Genomic DNA, 13,501 nt, shown 5'->3' with positions numbered 1-13,501 from the left:
GTAGATAAAAAGCAACATGATCTGATGCATGGTATGTGTATCTAGAAAGCACAGAAGTACGTATACCAAAATGTTAGGTGTGATTATATCTGGTGGTATGGGTATGATAGGGTATTTATCTTGGAGATATATGCAACTATGTTCACACAAAAACCTACAGATGATATTCATCTGTAATCTGTAGCTTTATTTGTAATTGCCAAAACACGGAAACAACTAAAATGTCCCTCAATAAGTGAATGGTTAAACTGTGGTACATCCATACCATAGAATACTACTCTATAATAAAAAGGAACAACAATGTCGTGTGCATTATTGATATACACAACAATTCCTATGGCTCTCAAGGACATTATGCTATGCGAAAAAAGTCAATCTCAAAAGGTCACATACTGTATGATTCCATTGACGTAGCATTCTCAAAATGAAAGTTACAGAAATGGAAAACAGATCAGGGGTAAGATAGGCAGGGGTTAGGATTTGGGGTGGGGGGGAGAAAAGGTGTGACAACAAAGGAGTAGCACTAGAGAGATCTTTGTTATCACAGATTAATTCTGTATCTTGATTGTGGTGGTGGTTACACACATCTACATGTGCGATAAAGTATACAACATTGGACATACTGTAGCAATGTCAATTTCCTGATTTTGAGATTGCTCTATAGTTATATAAAATGTAACCACTGGTGCAAACTGGGTGAAGGGTACATGGGACCTCTCTGTACTATTTTTGCAACTTCCTATAATCTATATAATTTTTAAATTAAAAAAAAAGTAAAAGGATAAATCTTGTCCCTTCCCCTTCCCATTCCTCCCTATCCACTTACTCTCCATGAACCATTCACTCCTAGAGCCATAAGCCAGAGGAGAACAAGGTATCAAAACCCAGACAGGATAAAGAGGGCATCTGTATGGGGAGGAGGGGGGGCTGCCCAAAACAAGACGTCAGAGTCTAAACAGGGAAGGAGGTTCTCCACATAGAATGGCAGCTCAGCATGAGGTGTTGGAACCCAAGTAGCCTAAGGGAGGGTCTATGTTGTGGGGGGTGGGCAGCCTGGAGTAAGGTGCAAGAAGCTAAGTGGGGTGAGGAAGGCATCAAATAGTGGGCGTGGACAAGCACAGTGTATAAGGAGGGCTCCAAGTGGTGATGAGGGCCAGTACAAGTGGTCACAGTACATGCAGGGGGAGAAAGGCATCCATGTAGGGGACAGTGAGTGGCATGCACTGCCATGGAGTACAGAAACCTTGGTAGACTGAAGACAGTATCAGTCTGGGAAGGGTGTGGCATTGAAAGAAAAATGGTTACACATGGGAGGTAGGGGTGGAGGGTCTGATCAAGTAAGTAAATATATTAAGAATAATAGAAGCCAAGTTGCTCATTGTCTAACAAGGGAGTTATAAAACACAGAAGGGAGAAAACTAAGATGTACTCTGTGGTAACAGACTGTAATGGGAGGTATCAGTGGGAGCTCATGTTTTTCAATACTGATACATATAGAGATAATTATAGATGTAAATGTGTGTACACATATATATATAAATGTATATAATTACACATATACATATATTCTCTGGCTTTGTCCATTGACAGGTCTGGGAACAGCTATACCCAAACAGCAATGAGCAGCACAGTGAGCACCCAGATTTTGGCTTCTAAATACCACTCTCCACTAAAATGAACTAGGGCTCCTTAAAGAAATGGCTGATTTCAGGGTTGAGGCAAGAAAACGTAAGATAAGCCTAAGATATCTTATGACAGAAGGCAAGAAAGTGCTCAAAGATTGATGGGACATGTTAAAAGAACATAGAAGCCAGCTAAAAGAGGCTTCAATTTGGCCAAATCTTAAACCAAGCATTACAATAAGGATAGTAATAAATTTTAACCCAGTGAATAAAACTTCTAAGTACATATTAATACAAATAAATGAATTAATTAAAAAGTGTGATGAGGAATGAGATTAACTTTACAGTGGCAAAACCTGGCAGATATCGCCTCAATCAACTGATCAAAGAGAACCACCATCAGAATGGGACAAAAAGAAATCACGTGCCACCTGTTAGAATGGAATGGGGAGAGAACAGAGCATTACTTTTTGCAATATCCCTGCCAAAGACAATAACTTAAATCTCATTAAGAGGAAAAATCAGATAAACCCAAACTGAGAGACAGTCTACAAAACTAAATGGTCTCTAACTTTCAAGTATTATGATCATAAAATTTTAAAAGTGTGAAACTAACCCAGACTAAAGAAAACTAAAGAGACACAACAATTAATGCAACATATAATTTTTGAACTGGGTCTTTCTGAAAAGAGACTTTAACTATTAAAGAAGAAGTAGATCAGTAAGGACATAAAAGAGTTAAAGAACACAACTAGGCAATGACTTAACTGACACACACAAAATAACCCACTCAACAACAGCCAGAATACTCACGTGAATATAGAACATTCACAAACTAATCATTTGTTGGGCCCTAAAATAAGTCTCAATAAATTTAAAAGGACTGAAATCATACAATGTACATTCTCTATTAATGACAAAAAGATATCTGGAAATTTTCAAAATATTCAGATATTAAACAAAATACTTCTAATTGATTCACAGGCCAAAAAGAAATCACAAACGAACTTAAGAGACTTTTAGAGCTTCAAATGCTTACATTAAAAATGCAGAAAGGTCATCTAAACCTTGTACTTTAAAAAGCTAGGAAAAGAAGAGCTAATTAAAAACAAAGTAAAGTAGAAGGAAGGAAATAACAGAAAGTAAAGAGATGAAATTTTAAAAGAATAGTGAAAATCAACAAACCAAAACTTGATTCTTCTAAAAGACCAGTAAAATTGATAAATCTCTACTCAGACTAACCAAGAAAAAGACAAATTACCACTATCGGTAATGAGAAAGAAGAAATCATTATAGATCCTTTAGACAATAAAAGAATAAGAAAATATTATGAAACATTTTGTTCAATTAAACAAGAAGAAATGGACAAATTTCTTGAAAAATAGAATTTATCAAAACTGATTCAAGAAAAAAACTTAAAATCCGAGTAGCCTTATATATGTTTTAAAAATTAAATTTGGAATTAAAAACTTTCCCATAAAGAAAACTCAAGGTAGAAATAATACCAATCACAAACTTTTTCAGAAAAAAAGAGGAAGAAATACTTCCTAACTCACTTATAATGAGGCTAGTACAACTAAAACAAAGATACTACAAGAAATCTAATATCCCTCACAAACATATACATAACAAATTTTTCTAAAAATTAGTAAACTGATTCCAGCAACATATAAATAGGATGACACATCATGATCAAGTGCAGTTTATCCCAGGAATGCAAGGTTGGTTTAACATTTGAAAGTCAATCACTGTAATTCACTATATTAAGATAAGGGGGAAAAAATCATATGACCATCTAATCAATACAGAAAAAGCATTTGATGAAGTTACACACCCTTTCATAGTTAAAAAAAAAAAAAACCTTATCAAACTAGAAAGAAAACTCTTCAACCTAATAAAGATCATCTATAAAAAACCTACAGCTAAAACAATTCTAAATGGTGAAAAACTGAACACAGTCCCCTAAAGATCAGGAATAAGGCAAAGATATCTACTTCTATTCAGTATTGTACTGGAGGCCCTAGTTAGTGCAATAAGGAAGGAAAAAGAAGTAAAGGACATATAGAATGGAAAGGAAGATGTAAAATGCATGGACAATATGATCAGACAATATGACCATGAATAAACCTAAAGAATTTACAAAATAACTATTAGAATTAGTAAGTACAGGAAACAAGGACACAGGATGAATGGTCAATACAAGAAGAATCAACTGTATTTCTACATACCAATCATGCAAAATCAGACAATGAAATTCTTCAAAATACCATTTACAACGGTATCCAAAGCATGAAATACTTAGGGGTAAATTTAACAAATTACGTCCAATAACTTTATACGGAAAACCACAGAACTGTACTAAGATAAACTAAAGAAAACCTAAACAAATGTAGCAATACCCTACGTTCATGGATTGGAAGCCACTATTGTTCAGACGTTGATTTTCATCAAGTCAATATATAGAATCAATGCAATCCCAATCAAAATCTAGCTGGCTCCTTTTATAGAAACTGAAAGGTTGATTCTATATTTTATACCAAAATGCAAATGACCTAGAATAGTCACAATAGTCTCTCAAAAGAATAACAAAAGCGGAAGACTTATACTACCTGATTTCAAGATTTACTGTAACAGATACAACAATCAAGATACTGTGACACTAACACAAAGACAGACACTAGAGCAAACAAAATGAAAACACAAGAAAAAGTATTTAACTTCTATAAAAATGTACCCAACAGAAAACAGACTTGTACAAGAATGTTCATAGCAGCTTTAATCATAAAGGTTAAAAACCAGAGATAACAGGGGCTGGCCCCGTGGCCGAGTGCTTAAGTTCACGCGCTCCGCTGCAGGCGGCCCAGTGTTTCGTTGGTTCGAATCCTGGGCACGGACATGGCACTGCTCATCAAACCACGCTGAGGCAGCGTCCCAGATACCACAACTAGAAGGACCCACAACGAAGAATATACAACTATGTACCAGAGGGGCTTTGGGGAGAAAAAGGAAAAAAATTAAAAAAAATCTTAAAAAAAAAAAAAAAAAGAAAAGAAACCAGAGATAACATAAATAACCATAAAAAAGGGAAATGAATAAACAAATTTTAGGATAATAAAACAACAGAATTTTAACCAACTATGAAAAGGAATGAACTACTTACTGATACACGCAACCAACACAGATAAGCTGCAAAAACGGCCAGACACAACAGTTACATATGATTCCAATTACATGAAGTTCTCAAGGGACAACACTAATCTATGATGGGGGAAAAAAAATCAGAACAAATTGTTGTGGAGGGGATTGACAGGGAAGAAACACAAAGAAACTTTCTAGGATGATGGAAATATTCTGTATCTTGATGGGCTGTGGGTTATACACATTTATGTAGTTGTCAAAACTCTGAAATAAAAGCTTAGGATTTGAGAGCATTTCACTTTAAACTTTTCCTAAATTTAAAAAAAAATGTATTTTCACTCAAAAAATACAAGTATTGCCTACTATATATAGCCCAGGTATTGAGAACACAAAGTTAAAAGGCAGGATCCAGAAAAGAGACTTTATAGTCTTTCAAGTAAAGAAATGCAAAATAAGTTAGTTACCATAATCAAAATTACACAAAAGAGAAAGTTTTCAAGCAGAGAAGTGACAAACAGTAGATTCCCACAAAGAATATTACAGGTAAAGATAACACATACAGAAGTAATAGAAAAAATCATAGTGGACCTGGGCAACTAAAGTAATTTGAATTGCTTAAAGGATGAAGCGGGGAGAGGGGCTTAGACTCCTGTGTTAAGGGGCTAGATACGAGGGGAGCTGATTAAGAAGGCTCTTCCAGCCCAGGCAAAAGAGCACATTTTAGTTGTTTGGCAACAAGGAACCTCTGAAGAGGTTTTAGTAGGGGAGTGAGAAGTACAAATCTCATTTGTGAAAGATCACCATAGAAACTATCTGAAATATAGATTGGACAAGGCTTACTACAGCCAGTCCAATAAAAAGGCTACTGCAATCTACAGACTGCTCATCCAACAGCAGAACACACATTCTTCTCAAGCTCACATGGAGCATTCACTAAGACAGATCACACTCATGGCCATAAAACACAGCTTAACAAATTTAAAAGAATAGAAATCATACAACATATGCTTTCAGACCACAACGAAATTAAACTAGAAATCAATAATGGAAAAATAGCTGGAAAATCCCAAAATGCTTGGAGATTAAACAATACACTTATAAATAACACATGAATCAAAGAAGAAATCTCAGGAGAAATTAAAAGATATATTGAACTAAATGAAAATAAAAATACAACATCAAAATTTGTGGGACACAACAAAAACAGTGCTTAGAGGGAAATTTATAGCACTGAATACATATATCAGAAAAGAAGAAAGATCTCAAATCAATCATCTCAACTTTCACCTTACAAAACTAGAAAAAAAGAAATTAAATCCAAAATAACAAAAGGAAAGAAATCATAAAATTTAGAGCAGACAGGCCAACCTAATGGCCTAGCACTTAGGTTTGTGCGCTCCACTTTGGTGGCATGGGGTCTGTGAGTTCAGATCCCTGGCACAGATCTACAGACCATTCAACAAGTCCTGCTGTGGCAGCATCCCACATACAAAACAGAGGAAGAATGGCACAAATGTTAGCTCAGGGACAATCTTCCTCACCAAAAAAAAAAAAAAAAAAAAGCATAAATGAATGAAATTGAAAATTGGAAATCAAGAGAGAAAATCAAAAGCTGGTTCCTTTAAAATATCAATAAAATTAGTAAGCCTCCACTGTGGGGAGGGTAAAATGGAGAACTGTTGTTCATTGGGTATAGAGATTCAGTTTTACAAGATGCAACAGTTCTAGAGAGCTTTTGTACAACAACATAAATATAGTTAACATTATTGAACTGTATGCTTAAAAGTTGTTAAGATGGTATTAAAAAAAAAAAGGTGGGGGAGCAAGCTTGCAGCCAGGCTAAGAAGACACAAATAATTAATATCAGAAATCAAAGTACGGCCATCACTACAGACCCCCTGGATATTAAAGGGATAATAAAGGAATACTATGAACAACTCTATGCCCAGAAATTTGATAACCTAGATGAAACGGACCAATTTCTTGGAAGACAAAATCTGCCAAAACTCACTAAGAAGAAAGAGACAATCTAAATAGGCCTGTTATCTATTAAAGAAATTGAATCAGTAATTAATAACCTTCCAAAAAAGAAAGCACCAGGCCATATGGATTCACTGGTAAATTCTATCAAATACTTAAGGAAGAAATTATACCAATTCTCCACAATCTTCCAGAAAAGAGAAGCAGGGAGAGTACTCTTAACTCATTCTACGAAGTTAGGATCACTCTAACACCAAAATCAAACAAAGATACTAGAATAAAAGAAAGCTAGACCAATATATCTCATGAACACAGATGTAAACATCCTCAACAAAGTATCAGCAAATTGAATCCAACAACGTATAAAAAGAATTATATACCACAACCAAGTGGGATTTATTCCGGGTAAGTAAGGCTGGTTCAACATTCAAAAATCAATTAACATAATCCATCACATCAACAGGCTAAAAAAAAAAAAAAAGACTACTGCAATGGGCTAGGTAAAAGTTGGTGAGAACACAACTATAAGTAGTTAACCATTCCTCCACAGCATGTGTCAACATCCGGGATAGAATGGAAACTAAGACACAATTTACGCTCTCACAGAGCCCACAATCTATCAGAGACATAGGACATGAACAAGTAATCACAAGTCTCTATTGCAAGGACTCAACCTAGACTGGACAGAAGTGGCAGGCTGACGATGATGTACTAACTAGGTTAAAAAAACAGGGAGGGGGGCTGGCCCCGTGGCCGAGTGGTTAAGTTCGCGCGCTCCGCTGCAGGCGGCCCAGTGTTTCGTTGGTTCGAATCCTGGGCGCGGACATGGCACTGCTCATCGAACCACGCTGAGGCAGCGTCCCACATGCCACAACTAGAAGGACCCACATCGAAGAATATACAACTATGTACCGGGGGGCTTTGGGGAGAAAAAGGAAAAAATAAAATCTTAAAAAAAAAAAAAAAAAAAAAGGGTGAATTAAAAAAAAAAACAGGGAGGGAGTATGGCTGAGGAGAATACTACAGGCAGGATATATGAAGGTCCTGAAGCAAAAGAAAAAGTATAGTATATTGGATGTGCGGAAAGGAAGCCAGGTTTAACATCACAGAAAGAATAGAAAAGGATTACATAACAGTTACAATTTGACTGGTCATTAGGTAACAAAAAAAAAACAAAAACAAGAAGCCAAAAAAGTTATAGGTGCCTACAAAAGAATACCTTAGGTGACGAACCATGATATGTCTAGGGTAAATAGGAAAGACTAAAGGGCTGGTATACTCTAGAAAGATACTGAAAAATATTAAGAAGGCAGGAATTGCCAAGAGTTACAGAATTTGAAGGAAAAACTATGGAATGTATGATCTTTTGCTAGTTATGCTCAAGGTTCAATCTTTCTACTCTTTAAGGAGAAACTCAGAAGTTAAAACAAAATATATTTTAAAATTAAGCACTTAAAATTTAATAAATAGTAATCTTGATAGAGAAATAAATGTTATCCTTGAAAAGATAAGCTTCTAAAATGTATGTAATACAAAAACTTAATTTTATCTTTTCAACTATGATTTCTGTCAATATTTAGAATATCTATTTAAGAACACCCATTTGAACTATTTAGCCTTTAAACATTTTCTAAAATCTTTTGAATGACTTGTAGTATTACTGAAAACAACACTAATTACATTTCTAACTATAAGTTTAATATCTTTAGAAAGAAATTACTTACAGGGACATTAAGTGCATACTGTAGTCCTTGAGGAAGTCTTTCATGTGTTTCCATCTGCTCTTCATCATTTTTCACTGTCTCCTCATGGACCATGAGTTCATCATGTGATATCATATCTTGTTGTCTCATTTCACTTTCCTGTAACACTTCATCTGCAGCAAGGATCTCCTGGTGAGGCATACTCCGATCTTGAAGTACTGAGTCCTGCAGTTCCCCAGACACGGTAGACTGGCCAGACACTCCACCCATTACAACCATTGCCCTGGAAGACTGCATTTCGTCTATGCCGCCACATTTAAGAAACAATCCTTCCAGTTTGTCGTCAATGTTCATGCTTAAGTATAACTGCCTAGAAAGACCAAGTTTGGCAACAAAGCATAATAAATTAGTTTTATGTATCTATTTGATATTTAAAATTTCAAATTATGAAAGGTACACACTTTAACAGAAAAATTTTATTCATGTAATTCAGTAGTGCCTCCAATTTAAAAAGTACAAAGATAGGTTTCCAAAGGCTGGTAGAGTAAAACAAAAATTTTCATTTTTGACATTAAGGCATAAAGTCCTGGTCAACTTCATTATGAAAAATAAAGCAAATTGGGGGAAAGAATTTATTACACCAGTCAAAGGATCCATATCCTTTAATATATTAAAATTTCTTAAAAATAAAAAATAAAAAGAGATGCATTTGTTAAGAAATAAACTGACAAAACACTATCAGGCAAATCATAAAGAAAACTTAGTCACTAAATATATAAAATAATAGTCACTTACAGTAGTAATCAAAGAAATGAACGAGGTACCATATTTCATCCACCAAACTGGTAATGACTCTTTTAAAAATTACATCCAATGTTGAAGTGGTGGGGAAAAAAAAAAAACACACACTTATCTACTGACAGTGGGAATATAAATTAGTTCAACTATTTACAAAGGTAATTTACTATTATGTACTGAAAGCCATAAAAATGCACATATTCCCTGAACCAGTGATTAGACTTTTAAGAACCTATCCTAACGAAATCAGAAACGTATACAGAGAAACATATGGAAAATCACTACAGTAGAGTTTACAACAGTGAAAACCTGGAAATACACTATGTATTCAATAAAAGAAAACTGGTTAAAATATATTCATACATATTTTTTAAAACTATAGTGATGGTTGTACAGCTCGGTAAATTTACTAAAAATCACTGAATTGTACACTTAAAATAGGTGAATTTTACTGCATGTAAATTCCATCTCTGTACAGTTTTTCTTAGAAATAGAATCAGAATAACGGCTACCCCTGGCAGGAAGGAGGGCTACCACTGGGAGCGGGACCAGGGGAGCGTCTGGAAGCTGGCAACGTTTCCTCCTGCCTTGAAGGCTGGCTGCACAGACGTGCTCACCTGGTAAAAGTTCAAGATGTGCATCTGTGATAGGTGCACATTTCTGTCACTTACTACAGTACTTCAACAAAAAGTTAAAGCATGGTGAAACTCAAAAAAAATCCATACGGTCCTAAGAAATATTCTTGAAATATATTTGAAAATTTGGGGAAATATTCCAACATATTAAAGGAAATATGTGAGTGTGTGTCTTTGAATGTACAAGGGTTTATCTAAAATATTAACAATATTAACACTAACACTGGGTGGTGAAATTACCAGGTTTTTTTCATATTTATATTTATCTCTAATTTGAAACTTTCTATGTTATTTATTTACAAATGTTTTTAAATTTGTTAAAATGAAATAAAAGTAGTATTTCCATTACTAATACATTAAGTAGTTGCACATGATTAAATAAATTTAATAGGTCATAAGAACCAAACACTATTAAATAGTTACATGATTTTATTTTCTCCATTATTATAGAAAAGACAGACAATATTAAATCTGCCCTTCTAACTTTGGTTGCTGTAAATTCATATTCCATTGTGTTACTCTAGGAATTATAACAAAAATCATGAATCAAAGAAACCATCTCAAAGAAGGTCCAAGTGCTGGTACCAAATTTGTTTTTTAAAACCAACTTCTATTATCAGACTGTGTGAAACAGACATACATATCCTACCCAATACGAAGGGCCCACAATTAGTAAATGCATTCACTGTGTCTCAGTTTAGTCACCTCTTTCCCAAATCAATCAGGTAGGTAATGGTTACTACCTTGATCACAGCTTTCAGAGGTAAAATAAACAATCGGTTAAATTCAAACACAATACTGAAATCTAAATACTCTCATTTACTAACATTATCATCCAGGGAGAAACCTTTACCTAGACAACAGCTCAAAAAAACAGCTTATATAAACAGCAAAGTAAACAAAATAAAATATAATTCATACTTGATAATCTGGTCTTCCCTGGTACCAGATATTATCAGTTTAGAATATATATAGGACAAAGGACCAAGAATCTGATTTCATTTTTCAAAATCTTTAAGTAGCAAACTTGAAATCTAAAGGACAAAGATTACAAATCTATCACCAAATAACTGTTGTCTTCAAATATTCTATTTATCACAGTTCTTACAGAATAAACTATCCTACAACTAAGTGAAACAAGTCTTTTAGGGCTACAATTTGCTTATTCTGGCCATTTCCTTGGAAATTCTTACCAAATCAATTACATTCTTCTCATCTATTTACTGTTTTCTTAAAGAACCTGGAAAGCCTCTAACTTAAAAGGGATTTATACATACACAAAGCCACCCTTTACTGCAATTCTTTGTTGCTACTAAAGCTGCTATTGCCACATAAGTCATTATTTTTTAAAAACAAAAAACTTGGGGCTTTTAAAGAATATGGAGGATGTAGAAGAAGTTATTAAAAGATCAACTTAGAGAAACTGACCTAGGACAGAACTTAGTTTTAAAAAAAAAAATAAAAAGTAGCAGGGCTGGCCCCATGGCCTAGCAGTTAAGTTAGGTGCACTCCGCTTCAGCAGCCTGGTTCCAGGCACAGATCTACACTACTTGTCAGCGGCCATGCTGTGGCAGCAACCCACATATGAAAAAGAGGAAGATTGGCACAGATGTTAGCTCAGGGCGAATCTTCCTCAGGAAAAAAAAAAAGAGTAGCTAAAGTTGAAGCTAACTTATTAACTCAACACAAGGTCTACATTCCCCTAAAGCAATGATCACCAACTCCAACATTTTTGATCATATACCTCATTAATTTTTTAAAAATTTAGCATATCCTAATATATGCATACTATTTAAAACTATACTCCTATAATATATTGTTAATATGTAAATTATAATTTTTTTTACCAACCTTATCCCTAACATCAGGCTGAAGTAATAAGTAATGAGGAAGTCAAAGTCCTTTGGGGATTGAGAATATTTTGGGGGAAAAGGCAGGTTTGCATAAAGTGCCAGAGTGAGGAACTTGGAACGGGAAGAGAGTACACCTCAATACAGAGGTAGTAAATGGAAAGGAAGCAGAAATACTGTAAAGGGAAGACAAACTTGACTTCTTGGATAATTTTCTTGAAAACAGGCCATATACACACAAACTGGAGTCTTCCTTTTTTACATACAGTTTCTTATTCCTATCACCTCAAATTAAGCCATACATTTCAAGTTATTGTCTAGCCAGAAACTGTTTTTGAAACAATTTCCCTGAAATACCAGAAAATGCTAAGATACCAACACAGATTTTGCTATCAATGAACACTGTTCTTACAAGGTTTTTGGTGAGCCTTGGAAATACCTATCAAAATGAAAACTGCACATACCGTTGAGTCAGCAACCTCACTGCTAGGGATAAACACAATCCTGTGGGCTTATTCATAGAAATTAACCAAAGATACATGCACAAGGATGTTTGGTGCAACCCTTTAATGGGAAAAGATTGGAAACAACCTAAGCACCCACTAAGAGACTTGTCAAATTAATTACGATTCAACCACACAATGGGATCTACGCAGCTGTTAAAAGGAATGAGGTTGCTATGTGTGCTGGGTGAAAAGTTCTCCAACATATACTAAGTGGAAAAAATCAAGAAGATACACAGACAAAGTGAGCCATACTTGTATCACACACCTCAACTGGTGTCTGGGCAGGGTAAGCTGGACAGGAAACGAAACAAGCCTCTCAAACAAAAAGTTAATTTCATCAAGCCTATTACAAAAGGGAAAAGGGCAAAGCTACACTAAGAAAAACGATAAAGTAAAGAAACTACTTTTTTACTGTCCTTGAAGCTCTCTGATAAGTGCTTATCGTCTTCCACTCTGCCCCTTCTAACTCCTACACGCTCTCAGTCAGAGCTCTCATAGGCCTCACTGCACTTTCACAGACCGAATATGACAAAAGGCCCGTGCTCAGAAGTTAACACAGGCTACTCCCCTTCGCTAACTTCACCATTTTCAGGGAGGATCAGCCAAGTGTAAGAAAGGAAACCGATGTAATCAATCCATACTAAGATGTGAACAGTTAAATGTCTCTTCCTGCTAAACCTTCCAAAAGCCAACTGCTTTTTGACCCAAATGTCTATACAATAAACGGAAATGCAGGAGTTAGATATTATTACACAGCAGAGAGGAAGAAATAATGCTTCAAGTCATGTCAATTAAATGAAAGACTGCTCTGGAAGAAAAAAGAAATAAAAAGAAATAAAAGAAATATGCAAATTAATAAATGCAATTAATTTGCACTGCCAGGAGCCTGGGTCCAAATTGGGAAAAAGAGGGACGAGGTGGAGTAACGAGCAATAAGCCACCCTGAGCTCCTTGTGGGGACCCATCATTTTGTAAGCAAAGGGACCCTGGGCAGTTGACAAAGGGTATAAAATAGCAGAGTTGTTAAGAGCCAAGAGAGGGCTGACAATGACGTCCTAGGGCTAATTCAGCTAAAGGTGGGATGGCACTCCTTCTGGAACTCAAGTTACCCAGAACAGAGATTGCTAAAAACTAGAACAGAGCAGGAGAGAGGAAGAAAAGGAAGGGGCCCAGCTCGGGCCAATTTCTCCTAAATCTCCCTTCAATGGATTACTTCAAACCGCATTCTTTTCCCCCTTCCAAGTTTTATTCTTCCTTCATCTCCAACCC

The 13,501-nt window shown here is 35.4% G+C and overlaps 1 protein-coding gene across 14 annotated transcripts in view; it reads right to left on the bottom strand.

Annotated features, from left to right (window-relative positions):
* ZNF148 (zinc finger protein 148) overlaps positions 1-13,501 on the bottom strand; it is a 112,813-nt gene that overhangs the window by 52,817 nt on the left and 46,495 nt on the right. For 6 of the 14 annotated variants that reach the window (XM_070583639.1, XM_070583641.1, XM_070583646.1 and 3 more), the window contains 2 exons: positions 9,239-9,297; positions 8,465-8,813 (listed from right to left, as the gene is read on the bottom strand). The exons of 2 other annotated variants lie outside the window; for them this stretch is intronic. In XM_070583639.1, the coding sequence (XP_070439740.1) occupies positions 8,465-8,797 (333 nt within the window). In that variant the 5' untranslated portion in view covers positions 8,798-8,813; positions 9,239-9,297. The remainder of the gene's footprint in view (positions 1-8,464; positions 8,814-9,238; positions 9,298-13,501) is intronic. 6 more of the 14 variants (XM_070583638.1, XM_070583644.1, XM_070583647.1 and 3 more) reach the window with 1 other exon arrangement.

The sequence above is a fragment of the Equus przewalskii genome, chromosome 18 (assembly GCF_037783145.1).
Source record: "Equus przewalskii isolate Varuska chromosome 18, EquPr2, whole genome shotgun sequence".
NCBI classification, from domain to species: domain Eukaryota; kingdom Metazoa; phylum Chordata; class Mammalia; order Perissodactyla; family Equidae; genus Equus; species Equus przewalskii.
The sequence above is the reverse complement of the archived record's forward strand: the minus strand, read 5'-3'. Positions and strand labels throughout refer to the sequence as shown.